The 20,638-nt window shown below is 42.3% G+C and overlaps 1 protein-coding gene across 1 annotated transcript in view; it reads right to left on the bottom strand.

Annotated features, from left to right (window-relative positions):
• unc93b1 (unc-93 homolog B1, TLR signaling regulator) overlaps positions 1-20,638 on the bottom strand; it is a 58,072-nt gene that overhangs the window by 18,854 nt on the left and 18,580 nt on the right. Inside the window, exons 3-8 of the mRNA XM_060926366.1 lie at positions 15,277-15,418; positions 11,610-11,763; positions 10,625-10,786; positions 8,044-8,173; positions 7,859-7,952; positions 2,663-2,787 (exon numbers count right to left, since the gene is read on the bottom strand). Of these exons, the coding sequence (XP_060782349.1) occupies positions 2,663-2,787; positions 7,859-7,952; positions 8,044-8,173; positions 10,625-10,786; positions 11,610-11,763; positions 15,277-15,418 (807 nt within the window). The remainder of the gene's footprint in view (positions 1-2,662; positions 2,788-7,858; positions 7,953-8,043; positions 8,174-10,624; positions 10,787-11,609; positions 11,764-15,276; positions 15,419-20,638) is intronic.

The raw sequence follows: 20,638 nt of genomic DNA, 5'->3' as shown, positions 1-20,638 counted from the left end.
CCTGATGAGTGTGAGCGCACTTTTCTGTGACGCCACTCAGGAGTCATATTCCACTTATGCTCATTTACATTCCTTAATCTTGTAATTTACATAATTTTAATGTAATTATAATCTAATTATAACTTATAATGTAGTTGTTATATAATAAGCTTCATGATGAATAATTGATTAATAAACAGGACGTTTAAGGAGTTAAAGGAGAAATTAAGTTCCGTCAGGGTTGCAGGGGAAGCTGGAGCTAAATCCCAGCTGATTTTGGGTGAGAGGCGGGTTACATTCACCCTGCCGATCTATCACAGGGCTAACACAGAGACAAGCAACCATTCATACTCACATCTATGGGCAATTTAGAGAAGCCAGTTGACCTAATCTGCATATCTTTGGACTGTGGGAGAAAACTGGAGCACCCGGAGGAAACCCACACAGGCATGAGGAGAGTCACAGAACCGTTTTCTTTATTTACTATTTACAATAATAATGAAGGCATTAGATTAGCACGGTCACTTCACAGCAAGAAGGTTCTGGGTTCAAACCTCACAGCTGAATGGGGTGTTTCTGTGCGGAGTTTGCATCTTGGCCCCGTGCTTGTACTCCAGTTTCCTCTTACCAGTCTAAAGACACGTGGATTGAGGCTACATCCACACGACAACGGCAACGAGATTTTTTTTTTTAAATATCGCGTCCACATGGGCAACGGATCAGTAAAATATCAGGTTCATATGGCAACGCAACGCTTGCTGAAAACGATGCAATACACATGCCACACCTCTACGTGCGCTGTAAGACGGTCCCATCGGAGACACCAGAACAATAGAAGTAGACGCATGCGCATAACTGCGCATGCGCACAGTGACTATCCCTGTCACTGTCACACGCACACACTTTCTCACTCCCTATCCTATGGATATAGTCCCTTTAAATCACGTGCTCGTTTTTTGAATGGAGACGCGGAAAGAGGAATGAACGGGGGTAGATGGAAGCCGGTACACCAACATTCTGATATCCTCCAGAATTCTTTAATGGTCCGGAATAAATTGAATGCTACACGTTGATGGATTACTTTGTTCTTCTACGCCCTTTTTGAGGAATGTATTGTCGGATTTAAACCAACATCTGAAGAGGTGAGATCGCTCCTTTTTTTTCCTATTTTTGCTGGCGGGATTGTTTTTGTTTTTGGAAAGCGCATGGGCGGTGCGCTGTTTTGGTTATACTGCTTCCGCAGTGTTTGGACTAAAGACTCTGCCCTAAGGGCTATTCTCTCACTCTCTCGCTCACTTTGCACCATTACACAATAAATATTCACAGTGAAAATATTTTGTAAGCACGTTTCATGAACCAAGTTATAGGATTTGTTGACAACTCGCATCGAGTTCGTTACACTTCTACCCGGCGTGAAGCACATGTGGTTGTGACGTCATCGTAAACAAATCCGTTCTACTCATCCAGACGACTTCGCAACGGGGCCGTTGCCAGATTTTTCCACTCTGGAACCCGTTCTCAAAAGATTTCGTTTTGGGGCACCCAAAACGCCGGTGCCGTGTGGACGCCAGGCCGAAACGATAAACAATTTTATCAGATTCACCTGAATCCGTTGCCGTGTGGACAGGGCCTAAGTCAACTGGCTACTCTAAATTACCCATAGGTGTGAATGTGAGTGTGAATGGTTGTTTGTCTCTGTGTTACCCCTGCGATAGATTGGCAACCTGTCCAAGGTGAACCCTGACTCCAGCTCCCCCGAGACCCTGATGGATAAGCAGTTAAGATTTTGAAATGACACATACTGGATTATGCAATAACCAAGCGTTAAACAAATCAAAACTATTTGACATTTTTTAAACAGTATTCCTGAAGAAGCTTTCCACACTCTGGGCATCTTCTCAACCAGCTTGATGTAAGAAGCTTCAGCCAGGAGCCTTTTCTTAAACTTTCCAAACAGGCCTCAGTCCTTCTAATTCTAAATGAAAACTCCTGGTTTGGGGCGGCACGGTGGTGTAGTGGTTAGCGCTGTCGCCTCACAGCAAGAAGGTCCTGGGCTCGAGCCCCGGGGCCGGCGAGGGCCTTTCTGTGCGGAGTTTGCATGTTCTCCCCGTGTCCGCGTGGGTTTCCTCCGGGTGCTCCGGTTTCCCCCACAGTCCAAAGACATGCAGGTTAGGTTAACTGGTGACTCTAAATTGACTGTAGGTGTGAATGTGAGTGTGAATGGTTGTCTGTGTCTATGTGTCAGCCCTGTGATGACCTGGCGACTTGTCCAGGGTGTACCCCGCCTTTCACCCGTAGTCAGCTGGGATAGGCTCCAGCTTGCCTGCGACCCTGTAGAAGGATAAAGCGGCTACAGATAATGAGATGAGATGAGAACTCCTGGTTTGGGGGAAAACCATGTAAGTTCAATTTTAAAAAGTTATTATTTTAAGTAAAACCATTTTAATTCAGAAATGCATGCATCCATGGCCATTAGCTTCACTATTTCCATTTGTCTTCGAAACAAAACTCAACCATAAGCCTTTATGAACATGGTGTTTAAGACACTGAAAAACAAAAAGAGGTAGTTGTGTTCCCATGACTCTTTTGAAAAGCTACATAAATTATACCACATGACAATGACAGTAGTGTGAAAGTAAACCCATGATGTGCATGTGAGAGTCTGAGTCTCAGATGGTCTTACTATGATCATGGCAATGAAGGCAGCTCCCATTAGAACACTCTCTACTACAATGAGGTCTGAAGAGCGAGGCAAGAGCTGCAGCACAGTCTTATTAAAACCATCAATCACCCCGCTGCTCTTAGCTCCTTAACAAACAAGAGAGAGAAAGAAACAAAGAAATGGCGTAATGACTGGATTGTGACTGACCAATTTATTTTGTCACACCTACATCATTAATTCACCATGCAGGTGTGCAATTAGACAGCTTTTTTAAAGAGATGCATAATTTATACAACCCCGATTCCAAAAAAGTTGGGACAAAGTACAAATTGTAAATAAAAACGGAATGCAATAATTTACAAATCTCAAAAACTGATATTGTATTCACAATAGAACATAGACAACATATCAAATGTCAAAAGTGAGACATTTTGAAATTTCATGTCAAATATTGGCTCATTTGAAATTTCATGACAGCAACACATCTCAAAAAAGTTGGGACAGGGGCAATAAGAGGCTGGAAAAGTTAAAGGTACAAAAAAGGAACAGCTGGAGGACCAAATTGCAACTCATTAGGTCAATTGGCAATAGGTCATTAACATGACTGGGTATAAAAAGAGCATCTTGGAGTGGCAGCGGCTCTCAGGTGGGGTTTACATTAGACCGTATCAGCGGATCATCAGATTAACGTTTTTAAAACGATTAGTGTGCACACAGCAACGCCAATACACGATTCGCGTGCACACAGCAACACCAATACACGGATACGCTCGGCTCCGCAGGCATCCTGCGCTCCAAATCACTCCGCCCTGAACAGCGAGTGCCCTCTGGAGGGTGCGCACTCCGGCCCTGCGCAGCTCACAGAGCGCGCAAGTGGAGCGCACGAGCAGTGATTTGGGACTGAGCCGCTGTGTGTGTGATCTCAGTGCATGTCGGGCATGCGCGTCACTTACCACTTGCAAGTGGAAGGATGGCAAGCCTAAAGACAATCATAACTACACAATGGGCAGTATTTGCATCAGTATTTGCAGTATTTTCATACTTTTATACTCTTTAATGAAAGGTGATACAAGGCAGAAGTCTGCGCCGTTTTTCAGCAGTCGCGTCACATGACTAACGCCAGAGAATCAGGAAGGTGGATGTCACAGTGACGTTGTCCAATGACGACGCCAGCTAGAGCTCAGCACAGCGTATCCGCGTATTCTCAATGTTTACACAGCACCGGACCAGACACGATCTGGATTGAATACGTGGACCCTGGCGGATTCCCGTTTCCCGGCGTTTTAATGTAAACGGACAGTGCATCCGTGAAGAAAACGAGACAGATACGGTCTAATGTAAACTTGGTCTCAGAAGTTAAGATGGGAAGAGGCTCACCAATCCCCCTAATTCTGCGACGACAAATAGTGGAGCAATATCAGAAAGGAGTTCGACAGCGTAAAATTGCAAAGAGTTTGAACATATCATCATCTACAGTGCATAATATCATCAAAAGATTCAGAGAATCTGGAAGAATCTCTGTGCGTAAGGGTCAAGGCCGGAAAACCATACTGGGTGCCCGTGATCTTCGGGCCCTTAGACGGCACTGCATCACATACAGGCATGATTCTGTATTGGAAATCACAAAATGGGCTCAGGAATATTTCCAGAGAACATTATCTGTGAACACAATTCACCGTGCCATCCGCCGTTGCCAGCTAAAACTCTATAGTTCAAAGAAGAAGCCGTATCTAAACATGATCCAGAAGCGCAGATGTCTTCTCTGGGCCAAGGCTCATTTAAAATGGACTGTGGCAAAGTGGAAAACTGTTCTGTGGTCAGACGAATCAAAATTTGAAGTTCTTTATGGAAATCAGGGACGCCGTGTCATTCGGACTAAAGAGGAGAAGGACGACCCAAGTTGTTATCAGCACTCAGTTCAGAAGCCTGCATCTCTGATGGTATGGGGTTGCATTAGTGCGTGTGGCATGGGCAGCTTACACATCTGGAAAGACACCATCAATGCTGAAAGGTATATCCAGGTTCTACAGCAACATATGCTCCCATCCAGACGACGTCTCTTTCAGGGAAGACCTTGCATTTTCCAACATGACAATGCCAAACCACATACTGCATCAATTACAGCATCATGGCTGCGTAGAAGAAGGGTCCGGGTACTGAACTGGCCAGCCTGCAGTCCAGATCTTTCACCCATAGAAAACATTTGGCGCATCATAAAACGGAAGATACGACAAAAAAGACCTAAGACAGTTGAGCAACTAGAATCCTACATTAGACAAGAATGGGTTAACATTCCTATCCCTAAACTTGAGCAACTTGTCTCCTCAGTCCCCAGACGTTTACAGACTGTTGTAAAGAGAAAAGGGGATGTCTCACAGTGGTTAACATGGCCTTGTCCCAACTTTTTTGAGATGTGTTGTTGTCATGAAATTTAAAATCACCTAATTTTTCTCTTTAAATGATACATTTTCTCAGTTTAAACATTTGAGATGTCATCTATGTTCTATTCTGAATAAAATATGGAATTTTGAAACTTCCACATCATTGCATTCCATTTTTATTTACAATTTGTACTTTGTCCCAACTTTTTTGGAATCGGGGTTGTATTAAGTGTCCTCTAGCTCTTTATTAGCATCACTTTCTGAGCACAGCAGGAAATATTTGCATGTTGGATTGTTTCTCAGCCAAGCAGTGAGACTATCAGCACCCAAATTATATCTGCTCAGTTGTAGTTCTATGTTCCATTATGGTTGTTGGGAAAGAGGGCTGACAAATTGTGCACAGAAACAAATGGATTACAGTCATTAATTATGTATTACAAAACAAGCTACAGTATATGGTACTGGTGTTATGTAAGATATATATGGATCACCGTGGCAGCATGGTGGTGAAAGTGGTTAGCACTGTCGCCTCACAGCAAGAAGGTTCTGGGTTCGAGCCCCATGGCCGACGGGGGCCTTTCTGTGTTGACTTTGCATGTTCTCCCTGTGTCTGCGTGGGTTTCCCCCACAATTCAAAGACATGCAGTTAGGTTACCATAGGGCGGCCTTGAGCTGAAGTGCCCAAGAGTGGCGGCGTGCAAGTATGCAGCAGCTTTGCTCTCCTATGATGAACTAAACTTCGTTGTACATTTTTGCAGTGACAATAAAGGTATTGTATATTACACAGTTATGTGAAGATATTAAGTTTATCTTCGAGTGGTGAACATATTCACAAGTGAGCAAAGCGAATGAGTGAAAATATTTTCAACATGAGAAGATAAGCTTCATATCTTTGTGCCACTGTGTTAGATTATATGGACACATCCACAAAACAAACAAACAAACAAAAAAAACCCCCACACACACCAGTTAATTAAAGGAATTTTAATTTTGAACCGGTTCACTATTTTGACATGTATCTAGTCAGCGGGAAAACATTGGGCACAATGTCATCAGAGTGAAATATCAGAAATTATTATACATACAGGACACTTTTTCCATGGAATAAAAACGTGTTCTATTCCCTTCTAGCGGGTTTCATTCATTTGGTTTGATAGCATGCAATATTGTTAGCATACTGCTTATCCTACTTGTATTACATCACTCTACCCAATGGAGAATGAGCATTATATATGGTTTACGATACTGCATGGTTGTCAAAACAACATGACATCACACTTCGGAGAGGTAAAACTTCTGCACTAGCGAGCGACTGTGACAATTTGTAAACAAATATGGCCGCCTGGTTTGCTTCATTAAATACAGAAGATTTTGAGAGAATTTTGAAAAAGACGCGTTGAACACCCAAAAGGAATGTATAATAATAATAATAATAATAATAATAATAATAATAATAATAATAATGCTGGCTTTTTTTGTAGTATATCAGATATATTCCATTCAGTTAGCATGATACTGAACTCATCTTCGACTCATCCGATATCATACTAGCTGAATGGAATATATCTGATATACCACTCAACGCCAGCCAATACTATTTAAATATGTCACTCAGATCCACAATGTATTTTGTATGAAAAATGTGAGTTTTTCCAACACGAGAAGATAAACTTCATATCTTCAAGCCAACGTGTGATTTTCTTTTTATTATTTAGACACATTCACACAACTATGCAAGTTAATCATGAGTGACATATAGAGATTTACAGTATGTCACAGTTTTGGTTCTCCATGTCCTGGATGTAGCACATATGAAAAATATGAGTGGCATATTTCCCAGTAAAACACTTGTGTCCATATTATATAGTATTTTATAATATAGATATGAGTGTTTTACTGGGAAATTTTTCAGTCATGTTTTTCATACGAAGTACATCTGAGACATTGCGTAACATTTTCCAGTATCTTCACTCGTGAGGAAATCAATGAATTGTTTTGATAAATTTGGGAACTTTGTTTATGAATGTGTGTATATGAATAAAAAATAAATCACATATTGGCTTTAAGATATGAAGTTTATCTTGTGTTGAAAAACTCACATTTTTCATACAAAATACATAGCAGATCTGAGTGATACTGGAAAATATCTCTTCACTCGAGGATTTCGATGACATCTCTTCCGATGGTTTCCCGCTGACTTGACGTGTGTTGTCAAAATGCCGAACCGGTTCAAAATTAAAATTCTTTTGATTAACTTGCGTATCTTTTGTCGACGTGTCTCATCTCATCTCATCTCTCATCTCTAGCCGCTTTATCCTTCTACAGGGTCGCAGGCAAGCTGGAGCCTATCCCAGCTGACTACGGGCGAAAGGCGGGGTACACCCTGGACAAGTCGCCAGGTCATCACAGGGCTGACACATAGATACAGACAACCATTCACACTCACATTCACACCTACGGTCAATTTAGAGTCACCAGTTAACCTAACCTGCATGTCTTTGGACTGTGGGGGAAACCGGAGCACCCGGAGGAAACCCACGCGGACACGGGGAGAACATGCAAACTCCACACAGAAAGGCCCTCGCCGGCCATGGGGCTCAAACCCGGACCTTCTTGCTGTGAGGCGACAGCGCTAACTACTACACCACCATGCAGCCTTGTCAACGTGTCGATATAATAAAAAGAATATTACACGGTGGTGTGGAGATATGAACTTTATCTTCTCGTTCGCTTCACTCACTCATGAAATATACATTCACCACTCGAAGATCAACTTCATATCTTCACACCACCATGTAATACCCTCTATATCTTAGAGATCAGGAGTTGAATTTACCGCAGTGCTTGACATTGCAGAGAGTGTGATTGTAGTTACTAAGAAATCTATTGAGGAAGAAGACCATGGGGAACTCCGCAAACACGAAACTCAGCTGCAGACACAGAAATACACAAAGTTAATACATGCTTATGTGAACACCCTGACCCATTTGCACAGGCACAAATCCACATATCTGCACTCACATGGAAGAAGATGTAGAAGATTGACTGGAAGATGATGACATAATGATGGAAAGCTCCCTTTGGCACTCGCTTCTGCTCCTGCACATGCTCCTCCTTATAGTTCACATACTCATAGTACTGCTGGGCCATCCTATAGCACATCACACACACACACACACACACAAAATAACAATCCTAGTCTATCCTATCCAAGACAATATAACTTTCCTATTACTTCGGCTCTTTCAGTGCTGAAAGTGTTAAGTTTAATCAGAGTTGTTGAAACATGTTGCATGAAAATTGCTGGTAAATTTTAAAAGATCCTACTCTATTTACTTCATCTTCCACCGCTGTAGTATATATATATATATATATATGTGCGTACCATCAGCAATAAATCTGCCATATACTGGGAAACAAACATACAAATGTTTACTTGAACCTTGCTTGTCATGAAAGTTTAAGGATGGTGGTTCGATACATTTTTTATTCTTTATTAAAAGGTGTTTCTATAAATTTGGTTTTATATAGTTTCTTTTTAGAGGTGATATACCTTTTTCAGACAGACATCTAATTTATTAGTCAGTGAAGCTTAAACTAAACACAGATGCACATTAGTTTCTTCCTGATGCCACATAAATATAGCAAAACTTTTGGCTAAGCATAAGTAATAGCAATGTTTTTGTTTTGTTTTTTTTACTCTATTGCTCCACTTTTGCAAAGACGGATAAAAAAAAGTCTCCATAAAAACAATATCAGTGTCATCCGTAGGTCGCGTTAACCGACAACTGTCCGTCATTGACGGATTTTTTTTAGCTATGACAGAAAAATCAGAAGGCCGTCGGTCATTTTGACGGATGTTTACCGTTACCATTACCAATAACAATAATAGCCTAATAATAACAATAATAAAACATAGTGAAACACACAATTGAAATGATTGGCAAGTTGTGGCAGAGTTTTCTTACATACAGTATACATAGTCTTCACTGCCGTCACTTTCAATCTGAGCCGACGTTGCGGCAGTCTTGATGTTCAGTGCATAGGCTACTCATGCATACACTGTAGCCACTGCGCAAGGCTGTTCCCCCCATCGCGCTCCTGACCGCGCTCTGACTTTTCTAACCACTAGCACAGTGAGATGTATCAATGTTTCCCTTCTCTGCAGAAGACACGTCATTGTTGCTATAAAAAAAAAAAGAGATGCATTGGGTTGTTTGTGTTGTTTCCCTGCCTGTACGTCTTAATGCAATAGCGCTCATTTAGGCTAGTTGTTTTCTTGTTTTTAAAATGAAACAAATGTCGATTTATTGTATTCTTCCCCAGCAAGCTTAGGAACATCACTGCTCGAATATCTGCTAAACTATCATTTTAATGAGAGCACGGGTAGACAAACTAACATTTAAACATAACTTCATTTTATTTAAGACCTTCCGTGTCAGGTTCCAGGCTCCGCGGGGTGCAGCTGCACCACTGGTGCAGAAAGACCGCATGCTGCAGGATTTCCTCCCTATGAAGAGAGTACTAGCAGGGTTGGGAAATCCAACTTTCAGAGGCTCTTGCCGGCTTCTGATCACTTCCCTGGGAGAAATGTTTCCCGACTTCAGAACTTTGGCTGAAGTGGCGCTGGTTATTCCAGTCTCCAGTGTCGCAGCAGAGCGCGGGTTCAGCCTTCAGAATAAAATTAAAACGTCAATGAGAAGTCGTCTGTCCGAGGCAAAGATGCAAAATTTAATGACAATTGCCTCGGCAGCAGTCTCCATTGACGACTTTGATTATGCACAAGCGAGCTCCCAATTTAAATCCATGCGGGCCAGAAGGAAGGTTTGAGCTCACGCAAACAGGTCAAATTAGATTGTCACTTAAATCGTTGTAGTGGACTGTTCATATTTTAACTGCAATTGTCTTGCTACGTTGTAAAATAACATTGTTCATATGCCCGTTAAGGCTCAACAGCCGCAATGTTTTTAGCGGAGGGAAAATGGGTTCACAAGTGACCGAACGTCAGAATCTCTGTTCATCTTTTTGCATCATAAATACATAAATAAATGAATAAATAATACAAGCTTGTTCTGTGAATTAATTTTTAAATGAAAATGAGTCCATGAAAACACAAGTTATTAAATATATAGCATTTATAGCCTATATACATTGTCATTTAAAGGTTAAAATAAAATGACATAATAATGGACAATGACGGAATTTTTACGACCCTGTCCGTCAAAATGACGGACAATGAAAAAGTCTAATGCAACCACTGGTCTCATCTAAAGAGCTGTACTGAATGAGTTTCACAGTCATATGTGTTGACAGAATTCAACAACAGGCCCTAAGACTACCACAGGAAGTGAGGTTTGACTTTTCACTTGTGCTCTCAGTTCAGGTAAATGTGTCAGAATTCTTACCCATGATAATCTCTCATATGCCACAGATGCAGTAAATTGAGATAGAAAAGCATGCCATTTCCCAGTCGTTTTACATAAAAATCTATAAATGCGCATCCATTATTTATTTTTTGTTGCACATTTCTGTGACACTTATTTGAATAATTTATTGACCCAGTAATACAATTCTGCCATTAATAAACCTCCAGCTACTCCACCTCGTGATGTAATTTCCCAAAGAGGCCCAGAGTGGGACGATAGCAACACCAATGGCGACGGCTGATGGTACCAGGGTGTAGTACCGCTCCCAGTAATTGGTCGAGACAAAGAGTGCGTAGATTCCTGAGGCAAGGAACATCATCCATTTGGTACCCAGAAACCTGAGACAGAGCACGAGAGAGATTCTTCTGAATGTGGAACACAGAAGGTGTGATATGCAACTAGATAGAGACTGTGACTAAAGTCACAGTAATTTGTGCTAGTTGTTACAAACCAGAGAATAACTGTACCCTATAGATCCGGAACGGTAAGCGATAGAGAATGACGCTTAGTGAGGTAAAGTTGCGCCCTGCCGTCCTGAACAAAATAAAATAAAAAAAATAAAATAAAGCAAAAAAAACTGATTGAAAAAAATCCCATTTTTCATGGATCAATCTGGTTTGGTGATCCGGATCACCATCAAAAGTCATAGCAACGTAATTCAGCCCAGAGGTATTCTGCATGTGAAATTTGGTGATGATTGGTTGAAAACTGAGGGAGAAATAGCGTCCTAAAAATGTTAGAATAATAATAATAATAACAATAATAAAGTTGAAAGATCCTGAGTGAGAGTAACAATTTGCGCCAGCGCAAATGAATAAGAAAGAGATGATGGAGAAAAACAAATAAAGGCCAGTGTTTCATTTTATGCATATTGAACTGTAATCACTACCTGTACTCCTAAATGTGCCACACTGGTTTGCAAAAATCATACGGTTTTGAGTTGCTACTTCAACAAGGTGCTCTGAGCAAAAACTTGAATTATTTTTTTCTTAAGAGTCTGTGAAAAAATCTAAACGTTCACACAATGAATATTCAGCGATAATCAATTTATCACAGTTCCAGTAGCAGTGGCAGGTGAGACATGTAGAGCACATTAAAAGACAGAATGCCAGAAGGAGAGACAGACCAAGTGACAGAAAAGAAAAGAAGAGCTCAGCTCACCGGATGAGTACAGGAGTATAGAGCAGGGCTACAACAGGAGTGACGTTGATGCCCATCAGCACCCTGTTGTCGATATCCTGCAGGCTCAGACTGCCATATTTCACTTCTCTGTAGGTTTCATCATAGTGCAGAATCAACTGCATCTGCAACAGACCTGTGAGACGCCATGCACGTCAAATCACATTACAGTCAAGGGAGTGTCGGTAATTTTTTTATTTTTATTTTATTAGCTTTGCCAACCACATGTAAATCTTTACAATAAATAAAAAAGGTAATAATAATAATAATAGGCCAAGGTGACCACAACAGTGTCAGTCCTGTGCGCCTTGGCGCGTTCACCTGAAGGCGTGTCTCGGGCTGCGCGCGCCGAGTAAGCTGCAGCACACGCGCCGTGAACAAGGCGCACCTGTTTTCAATCAGTGAACTAAAGGTTGGCCTATTTAAAGACTGCGCTGAAGGTAATGCGACACGAAGTATTACGCCGCGTTCAGTGTGCATTACCGAGCCTTGTTTCCCGTTTTTGTGATTTTCCTGGTTTCTCGACTCCTGTTCCTGGTTCTAGTTCTAGTCCTCGTTTTGCCTCCGATATCCTGTTTGTGCCTCGAGTGACCCTTTGCCTGTTTTCTTGCCTGCCAATTTGGACTGTTTGCTTTTGTGTGTGTTTCATGCACTTTGTGTACATATCGCACTATATTATAATAAACACTTCTGCAATTACATCCGCCTCCCTCGCGCATCTGACAAACAGCATTAGCCGATTACTGTGGGCCCACAAAATTTAAAAAAATGAAAAGAGCTATATAGTATGAACAAAAGTAGTCTACCGACAACATTTTGGCCCAGGTTGGTTGATGTTTGCAGCTTCTTTGTCCTGACTGTAGATATCTGTGGTCCAGTTTGTGTTTTAGCAATTAGTTTTAATATTTCCTCATACAAAAACAATTAATTTTACCCCAGAGCTGAATAGAAGAGTGTTAAGGAATAAAACCTAAAAATTATGGTGTTGTCATGTCGCCTGACACAAAGTGGAATGAACTGTACCACCCTGAAGTTTATTAATTAATAGTTATTTAATGTAATAGAAATAGATACCGTATTTTTGGGACTATAAGGCGCACTTAAAATCCTTAAATTTTCTCAAAAATTGACAGTGCGCCTTATAATCCAGTGTGCCTTATGTATGATTACTTGTTGTGCTTACTGACCGATTTTATGTGGTACAATGCGCTCAAAAATTTGTCGAAATGTGTAAGTACGACTTTGGTAAGCTACAAAGCCGCTCTGCTCAATGGATATTCGGAGCATTATGGTACGCTGTGTCACTACCTGATCGGCCCCATAACAGGACCCCTGAGCAGTCTACAAGACTGCCTGACTGTAATGTCTAAACTAGAAGTGCATTCATGTAAGGCAGCCCGGGCCCGGAGTACACGCTAGCAACAATAAACCAGAGAACAGTATTTAGTACGCTTACCCCCGCCACTTTTTATACGTAATACGTACTGTGCTTCAACATTATATTACAGTACATTTTATGGCTGGGTATCACCAGATACCTCATGATACGATACTATGGCGATATTTTGCCCACGATAACGATAATATCACGGTACAGCGATTCTGCGATAATCGATATATTGCAAGAAATTTCAACCACATCACGATATCTGTGTCACTGAAGAAAATCAGAATTTATTGACCACTGTAAAATTACATTTCACATACATAACTACACACTCTTACCAGACATATATTTGTCTCTATTCCACTGCTGGCAAAACCAAGAGTTGCTTCACTACAACATACAGAAAATTCCCATTTCTGTGCTAGTAGTATCAACTTTTTTGTAAGCATGGACACATCAGTGCTGCTTAACAAGCAGAATCAAATTGTTTTATGAAAACTTAAAACTTGCACTGCAGACTGCACATACATTTCAGTGCTAACACTAATATCAATTTGTTCTTTGTAAACTTGAGAACATATACCTGAGAACATTTAACTTGTGCTTATTTTGCAGGAACAACACACTGTCTGGAACACATTGAAAAGTGCAGTGGGCATCTTAGTCTCCCTGAGCACAATGATGAAACAAAGTGCAGTGTGGGTCAGTGTCCACACACTGAAACTGAACTGAAACCTCAGTGAATCACGTTTCTTCTGAACTTAGAGTAAATACTCAAAATAAAATGCAGTGTCTCACACACACTAAAATTGAAAATGCAAGATAAAGTGCAGCTTCTTGCCTTTGGCCTTAAATGACAAAATTAAGTTCACAGTTACAGTAAGTCACACATCACTGAAGTAGACGGGAGGACTTTGGTGCTGTCCAGTGTAGTTTGCTTCGGGTCGGGTTTCAGCGGCTCTGGCTGAGCTAATATGTCGGGGTGGTGTCGTGCTAAGTAAGTTCGCAAGTTTGTTGTGTTACCTGAATATCTAATTGGAGCGAAACAGGTTTTGCAGAGTGCATACTCTTTGTCCGGCTCACTGTTTTTTCTCCTTTCCTTTGGAATCCAAAGTGCCTCCAAACATCTGCCTTAAAGTTCAGCGGCATCTCTAGGTTTATGTTAACAGCCATGCTTGCTTGTTTTTTTTTCCTCACTGCAACCGCCGGGGAAAAAAGAGAAGATGAAGAGTGCCTTGCAGTGAGGGAGCGGCACAGCGACACCTCGCGGAGCGGAGGTGCGGAAGTCGTACTGGATTTACAACCCGTCTGAAACATGATTTATTATTTGAAAAAATATCGATATTCAAATTTTGAGTATCGATATTGAATCAGAAGACAAAGTATCGCGATATATCGCCATATCGATATTTTTGCACACCCCTAGTACATTTGTGTGTACGTAAAAGGACCCCCAAAATGGCACCTGTTAAGAGGCATGCTTACGAAGCGGGTTTCAAGCGGGTTGGAAGAGGAATGAATCAATAAGTGAGTGCATTTTTCTGTACCGGTATTTGTTGTTACAACTGAGTGGAATAAAGTTTGATTTACCGGACTGTGTTGTTTTGCTTAATGCGCCTTACAATCCGGTGCGCCTTATGTGTGAACACAGACACGTTAATTCACAGTGTGCCATATAATCCGGTGCGCCTTATCGCTCGAAAAATACGGTATATTTAATGCTATGGAATATCACATTATGTACTCACAGCTATAAACGCCAAGCTTTCCCTTGCCAGCATCTTTCTTTTCTCTCTCAAAGTTAATAGAGGAAAGGGGAAAAAAACAGTTTCCAGAGAAGCAGAAAGTGCAAGCACTTCTGTACTGAAGACTCTCTGTGATGGAAAACATTCTGAAGGTTATAAAGTGTTCGCACTGGTTGTACGTCAAGATGTACGTCAAGGTTAAATAAATGCCTTCTTGCAAAAACCTTCACCATATCCATAATAAAATATTTTCTTTGTCAAATAAAATCATGTTTTTAATCATCTGTTTATCATTAGCCTTAGATTGAAGATCATCTGCCGTACAAGTCCCTGTGAATGAGCTGTTGTTGTTGTTATTATTATTATAGGAATAACATTAGAATGAGCACATTAATGTAAATTATAATCGGCACGAATGACAAAGCGACTATTACAGAAAATTAAATCAACACCTTCTGACCAATCGGAATCGAATATTCAACAGCACTGTGATCTACAGCAGTAAGAAGAAACTAACCCAAGTAAACGCTGTAGACGATCATGCCTCCACAGCTGGCCCCCAGCACATTCTTGATCACAGCCAGCTTCTTCCTCCTGTAATACTTTCGTTCTTCCTCTTCTTCATCATAATCTGGATGGGGCCCCAGAAACTCCTCTACCTGATAGAGAAACGGAAAAAAAAAGAGTGGCAAAGGGTTAATATTTTAGCTTCAGTGATCTTTGCTTTGCTTGACATGTTTGACAAACTTCAATCAGCTTCCATGATCTTTTCTACATTTTATATTTTCTGAACATTTGTGTACATTTTGAATCTCTATTTCCTGACTTTTTTTTTTTAAATGAACACCTTACCGCTTACACGCTCAATATTAATTTAGAATTTCACTGAGGCTTTTTCTTGCTCCTGTTTCTTAAAGCATGGGGCAAAACAGCTGCAGTGACAGTTTTCATACACCGATAACCCTGAGTGCACTCAAATTACTATTTAATCATTTTTAAAAAAGCATTTTTTAATAGTTTAGTGTGACGTGAAAGAAAATCCAAACTTTTAAAATTGCTGAAAAGATTGAAGAGGTTAGTTTTAGCAAAGAGTAGCATTAATAAGCACTACACAGTTAATGTAGTATAGCACTAGAGCCGCTTTTATAAATACCGGAAAGCGAGTAAACACACACTGATGAGTTGTTGATGTAAAATGGCTGACTCGACTGGCCTACATTCTTTCAACCAAAATAATTTACATCTAGATCAAATGAGATTAGTCAAGATGACCATGGCACACAATGAAAGTCATTATTTTTATATTGTATCACACAGCAAAAGTGATTCATAAATGGTCATAAATTTGTCTATCAGTGTGGCAAACATTACATCAGTGGTTTTCAAAGTGGAGGCCGCCAGGGGGCACTAGGGGGGCCTCAGAAAGTTGGAGGGACGATGACAAAAAAATTGCGAAAAAAATATACTTTTGTTAAATAATTATTATTAAATATATTGTAATTAGTTTTTTAATCATTATTATAAAATATAATTATTAATAATAATACATCATATCGAAACGTTGTTTGCCATGCTCATCTCTCTGATTGCCTGTGATGTTGTGGTTTGCGCCATTTATCAAGCTGCTTTGCTCCTCAAGCTAGCATATTGCTAGCGCAAAATGGACAGGTTTTTGAAGAAGAGACCGAAGGAACAAACCAACAGCCTTGCTGTGGAGGACACTGCTGCGAAAAAAACTAAGAAGTCCTGGCCAACTAAAATCCGAAAATATGAGGCAGCATACATTAAGTATGGCTTTACAGCCATACAGAAAAATGGCCATGATTGCCCGAAATGCGTCCTCTGTCTGGAGACCCTGTCAAACGAGTGCTTAAAACCTTCGAAACTTCAGCGTCACTTGGTACAAAAACATCCGACAGATGCCGAAAAAACAGTAGATTTCTTCTGACGCAAAGAAGAGCATTTGGTCATTCAATCTGCTGCATTCACCCAGCAAGCTACCATACTGTCCCCGAGCGGGCCCTGAAGGCATCATTTTTAGCCTCGTACCACATTGCTCGTGCTAAAAAACCTCACTCAATTGGAGAAGATTTGATTTTACTAGCCACCAAAGACATTGTCCGAGAATTGCTTGGTGAGGATGCTGCCAAAAAAAATCGATGCTGATAACTCTCTGATAACACCGTGAGCCAACGGATTGGTGACATGGCTCAAGACGCATCTGCTCAGCTGTTGGAGCAGGTGAGAGCCAGCGAATACTTCGCACTTCAGCTGGATGAAAGCACAGATTTATCCAATGAGGCCCAACTGCTTGTGTACATCAGATTTATTTCACAGGAAAGATTTGTGGAGGAAATACTATTTTGTAAAGCACTTGAAAGAAGAACTACTGGGAAAGACATTTTTCAAGTTTTGGACGATTACATCGAGTCTAACGGATTGGACTGGACCCGTTGTGTGGGGGTGTGTTCGGACGGAGCTGCGGCAATGACCGGGAAGATCAGTGGAGTGACCGCTCTCATTAAGCAGAAGGCCCCGCATGTAGTGGCCACACACTGCATGCTCCATCGCGAGGCACTGGTCGCAAAAAGGATGGATAACGAGTTGAATCAGGTACTACAGGAGGTTATACAGTTTATTGTTCAGTGCGAAAATATTTGTGTTGAAAACGTTAGTTAATAATATTCTTATGCTAAACCAGGGGTGTCCAAACTGATCCATGAAGGGCCGTGTGGCTGCAGGTTTTCATTCCAACCATGCAGCAGCACACCTGATTTGGCTTATTCAGTCAACTGACACACCCACCCTTTAATCAAGGGTGGGTGTGGCTGCAAGTATTTGACTGTGTGAAGACAGTTCAGTTGATTGAATGAGCCAAGTCAGGTGTGCTGCTGCATGGCTGGAATGAAAACCTGCAGCCACATGGCCCTTCATGGATCAGTTTGGACACCCCTGTGCTAAACAAATGTAACAATTATTGACTATTGAATAAAAGTAAGAGAAAACATTCTAAAAGTTGATGTTTCTTTACATATTTTGTAGCATTGTCTGTGGGTTTGCAAAGGGGGTCCCCGGCCAGAAGCTAATGCTGTTTGGGGGCCCTTGGCATGGAAAAGTTTGGGAACCCCTGCATTACATTATTCAGTCCTGCATATCCCAATACACCACCATACTCATTGTGTTTAAGCCTAGTGTAAGATTCTCACAGTGAATCATCACACAACATGTACGTGTGTACAGAGGCATGGTGGCACAGCAGGTAGCACAGCTCCTGTGTGTTTCCTGTGTGTTTTTCAGGTTATCACCCACCTCCAAAAAACATGCTGGTAGGTGTATATTTGTATTCTGTAGGTGTATTCTTGCATCATACCCAGTGTTCCTGGGATTGATTTCAGATTAGAGGGTGACACATGAGTGGATTTTCACTCATGTCCCATCCCATTTCCAAAAAATAAAAATTCCTGTCCCGTCCCATTCCCGGAACAATGACTCCTGACCCATCCTGTTCCAAATGTTTAAAGGATATACGCAGAACCTTTATTTTTAAATACATTTCTGAGTGGATAGTATCTCCATCCTTGACTCTTGTATGCTGCATAAATGGGAATTTTTAAAAAATATATATTTTTGAGAGTTAAAATCGACCATAAAGTTGGCATTTGAGCTGCCAGCCAGCCCTGAGTGCGTGACGTCACAGCAGGAACCGGTTTTAAGGCAGAGGCCTTTGACAGCTATAGACCAAAGTCATATAAATAAAAATTTATGGTGAAAGTAAGAAATACCGTTACTGACTTGCTCAACTGATTTGACTTCATTGATTGTAGGTTGACTCTCATTAAAACAGGATAAGTGTTATAACTTCAGTGATCTACAGTCAGAGACTGTTATGACACCACGGACTGGGATGTACTGCTTAGCCCACACTGTGAGGACATAGAGGGGCTGACACACTGTCTGACGGATTACCTCAACTTCTGTGCGGACATGGTCTCCCCCACCAAAACTGTATGGTGTTACCCTAATAACAAGCCATGGGTAACGCAGGAAGTCAAAGCTGTCCTCAACAAGGAGAAAGCCGCCTTCAGGAGCAGGGACAGGGAGGCAATGAAAGCAGCACAGCAGGAGGTGAAACGCTGCATGAGGGAAGCTAAGGACAGCTACAGGAGAAAGGTGGAGCAGAAGCTGAAGGAGAACAGCATGAGGGAGGTCTGGGAAGGTGTGAAAACCATCACAGGCCACAACACAAAGACCAGAGTTGTAGAGGGGACAGTGGAGAGGGCAAACGAGCTGAATGACTTTTTCAACCAGTTCAGTCCATGTCCCCCCCCACCCTCCCCCTCACTGCAGCCATCTCTCCTTCTTCCCTCAATACACCTCCCCCCAGCCATTGCAGCAGCCCTCTCCTCCTTCTCCCCTACCTCAACACAGACTCCTCCATACATCACTGTAGACCAAGTCAGAGGTCAACTGAGGAAGCTTCACCCCAGGAAAGCAGCAGGCCCGGATAAGGAGTGTCCCCGACTACTGAAGACCTGCGCTGCTGAACAGGGTGAACCACTCCAACGTATCTTCAACCTCAGCCTGCAGCTGGGGAGAGTGCCCACCCTCTGGAAGACATCATGCATCGTTCCAGTTCCTAAGAAGAATCGGCCCAGAGAGCTGAACAACTTCCGACCGGTGGGACTCACTTCACATCTGATGAAGACACTGGAGCGGCTCTTCCTCAGCCTCCTCAGCCTCCAGGTGCAACACACCCAGGACTGTCTGCAGTTTACGTACAGGACAGGTGTTGGTGTGGAAGACGCTATCCTTTACCTGCTACACCGAGCCCACTTGCATCCGGATAAGGGAAATGGCACAGTGAGGATCCTCTTTTTGGACTTCTCAAGTGCCTTCAATACCATCCAGCCCCTTATGCTTCAGGACAAACTGAACAGGATGCGAGTGGACCCTTGCCTGGTCACCTGGATCTCCAGCTATCTTACCGACAGGCTGCGGTACGTCAGGCTGAAGGACATCACGTCTGACACTGTGATTAGCAGCACCGGAGCACCCCAGGGCACGGTGCTGGCCCCTCTTCTCTTCACCCTGTACACCACGGACTTCTGCTACAACTCAGAGATGTGTCACATTCAGAAGTTCGCTGATGACACAGCCATAGTGGGGTGTATCAGGGATGGCAGGGTGCCTGGTGAGGGACTTTGCTGTTTGGTGCAATAGGAATCATCTGCAGCTCAACACCTTGAAGACCAAGGAGCTGGTCATTGACTTTGGGAGGTCCAGACCAGTTCTGATTGAGGGAGTTGAGGTGGAGGCTGTGGATTCCTACAAGTACCTCGGGCTGTGGCTGGACAGCAAGCTGGACTGGACTTGCAACACTAACCACCTGTACAGGAAGGTACAGAGCAGGCTGTACTTCCTGAGGAGGCTGCGGTCCTTTAACATCTGCAGGAAACTCCTGTGGATGTTCTATCAGTCTGTGGTCACCAGTGTCCTGTTTTACACCGTGGTGTGCTGGGGGAGCAGCACATCCAAGAAGGACACATGCAGGTTGGACAAACTGATCAGGCGGGCCAGCTCTGTGGTCGGCATGAAGCTGGACTCTCGTGACGGTGGCAGAGAAGAGGTCTATGGACAAACTACTGAACATCATGGACGATGGCAGTCACCCTCTGCACACCGTCATCAGCAACCAGAGATGAGTCTGTTCAGTGACAGAATGCTCCTTCCCAAGTGCAGGACTAACAGACTTAGAAACTCCTTTGTCCCTCACGCCATCAGATTGTACAACTCCTCTCTGGGGGGGAGGGGGGGTGTAACAGGAGGACAGAGGATGGGAAGGAGCAGTAGCCTAGCCTGACAAAAAGCAATACTGGACA

The sequence above is a fragment of the Neoarius graeffei genome, chromosome 7 (assembly GCF_027579695.1).
Source record: "Neoarius graeffei isolate fNeoGra1 chromosome 7, fNeoGra1.pri, whole genome shotgun sequence".
Taxonomy (NCBI): domain Eukaryota; kingdom Metazoa; phylum Chordata; class Actinopteri; order Siluriformes; family Ariidae; genus Neoarius; species Neoarius graeffei.
This window is presented reverse-complemented; position numbering and strand designations above follow the sequence as displayed.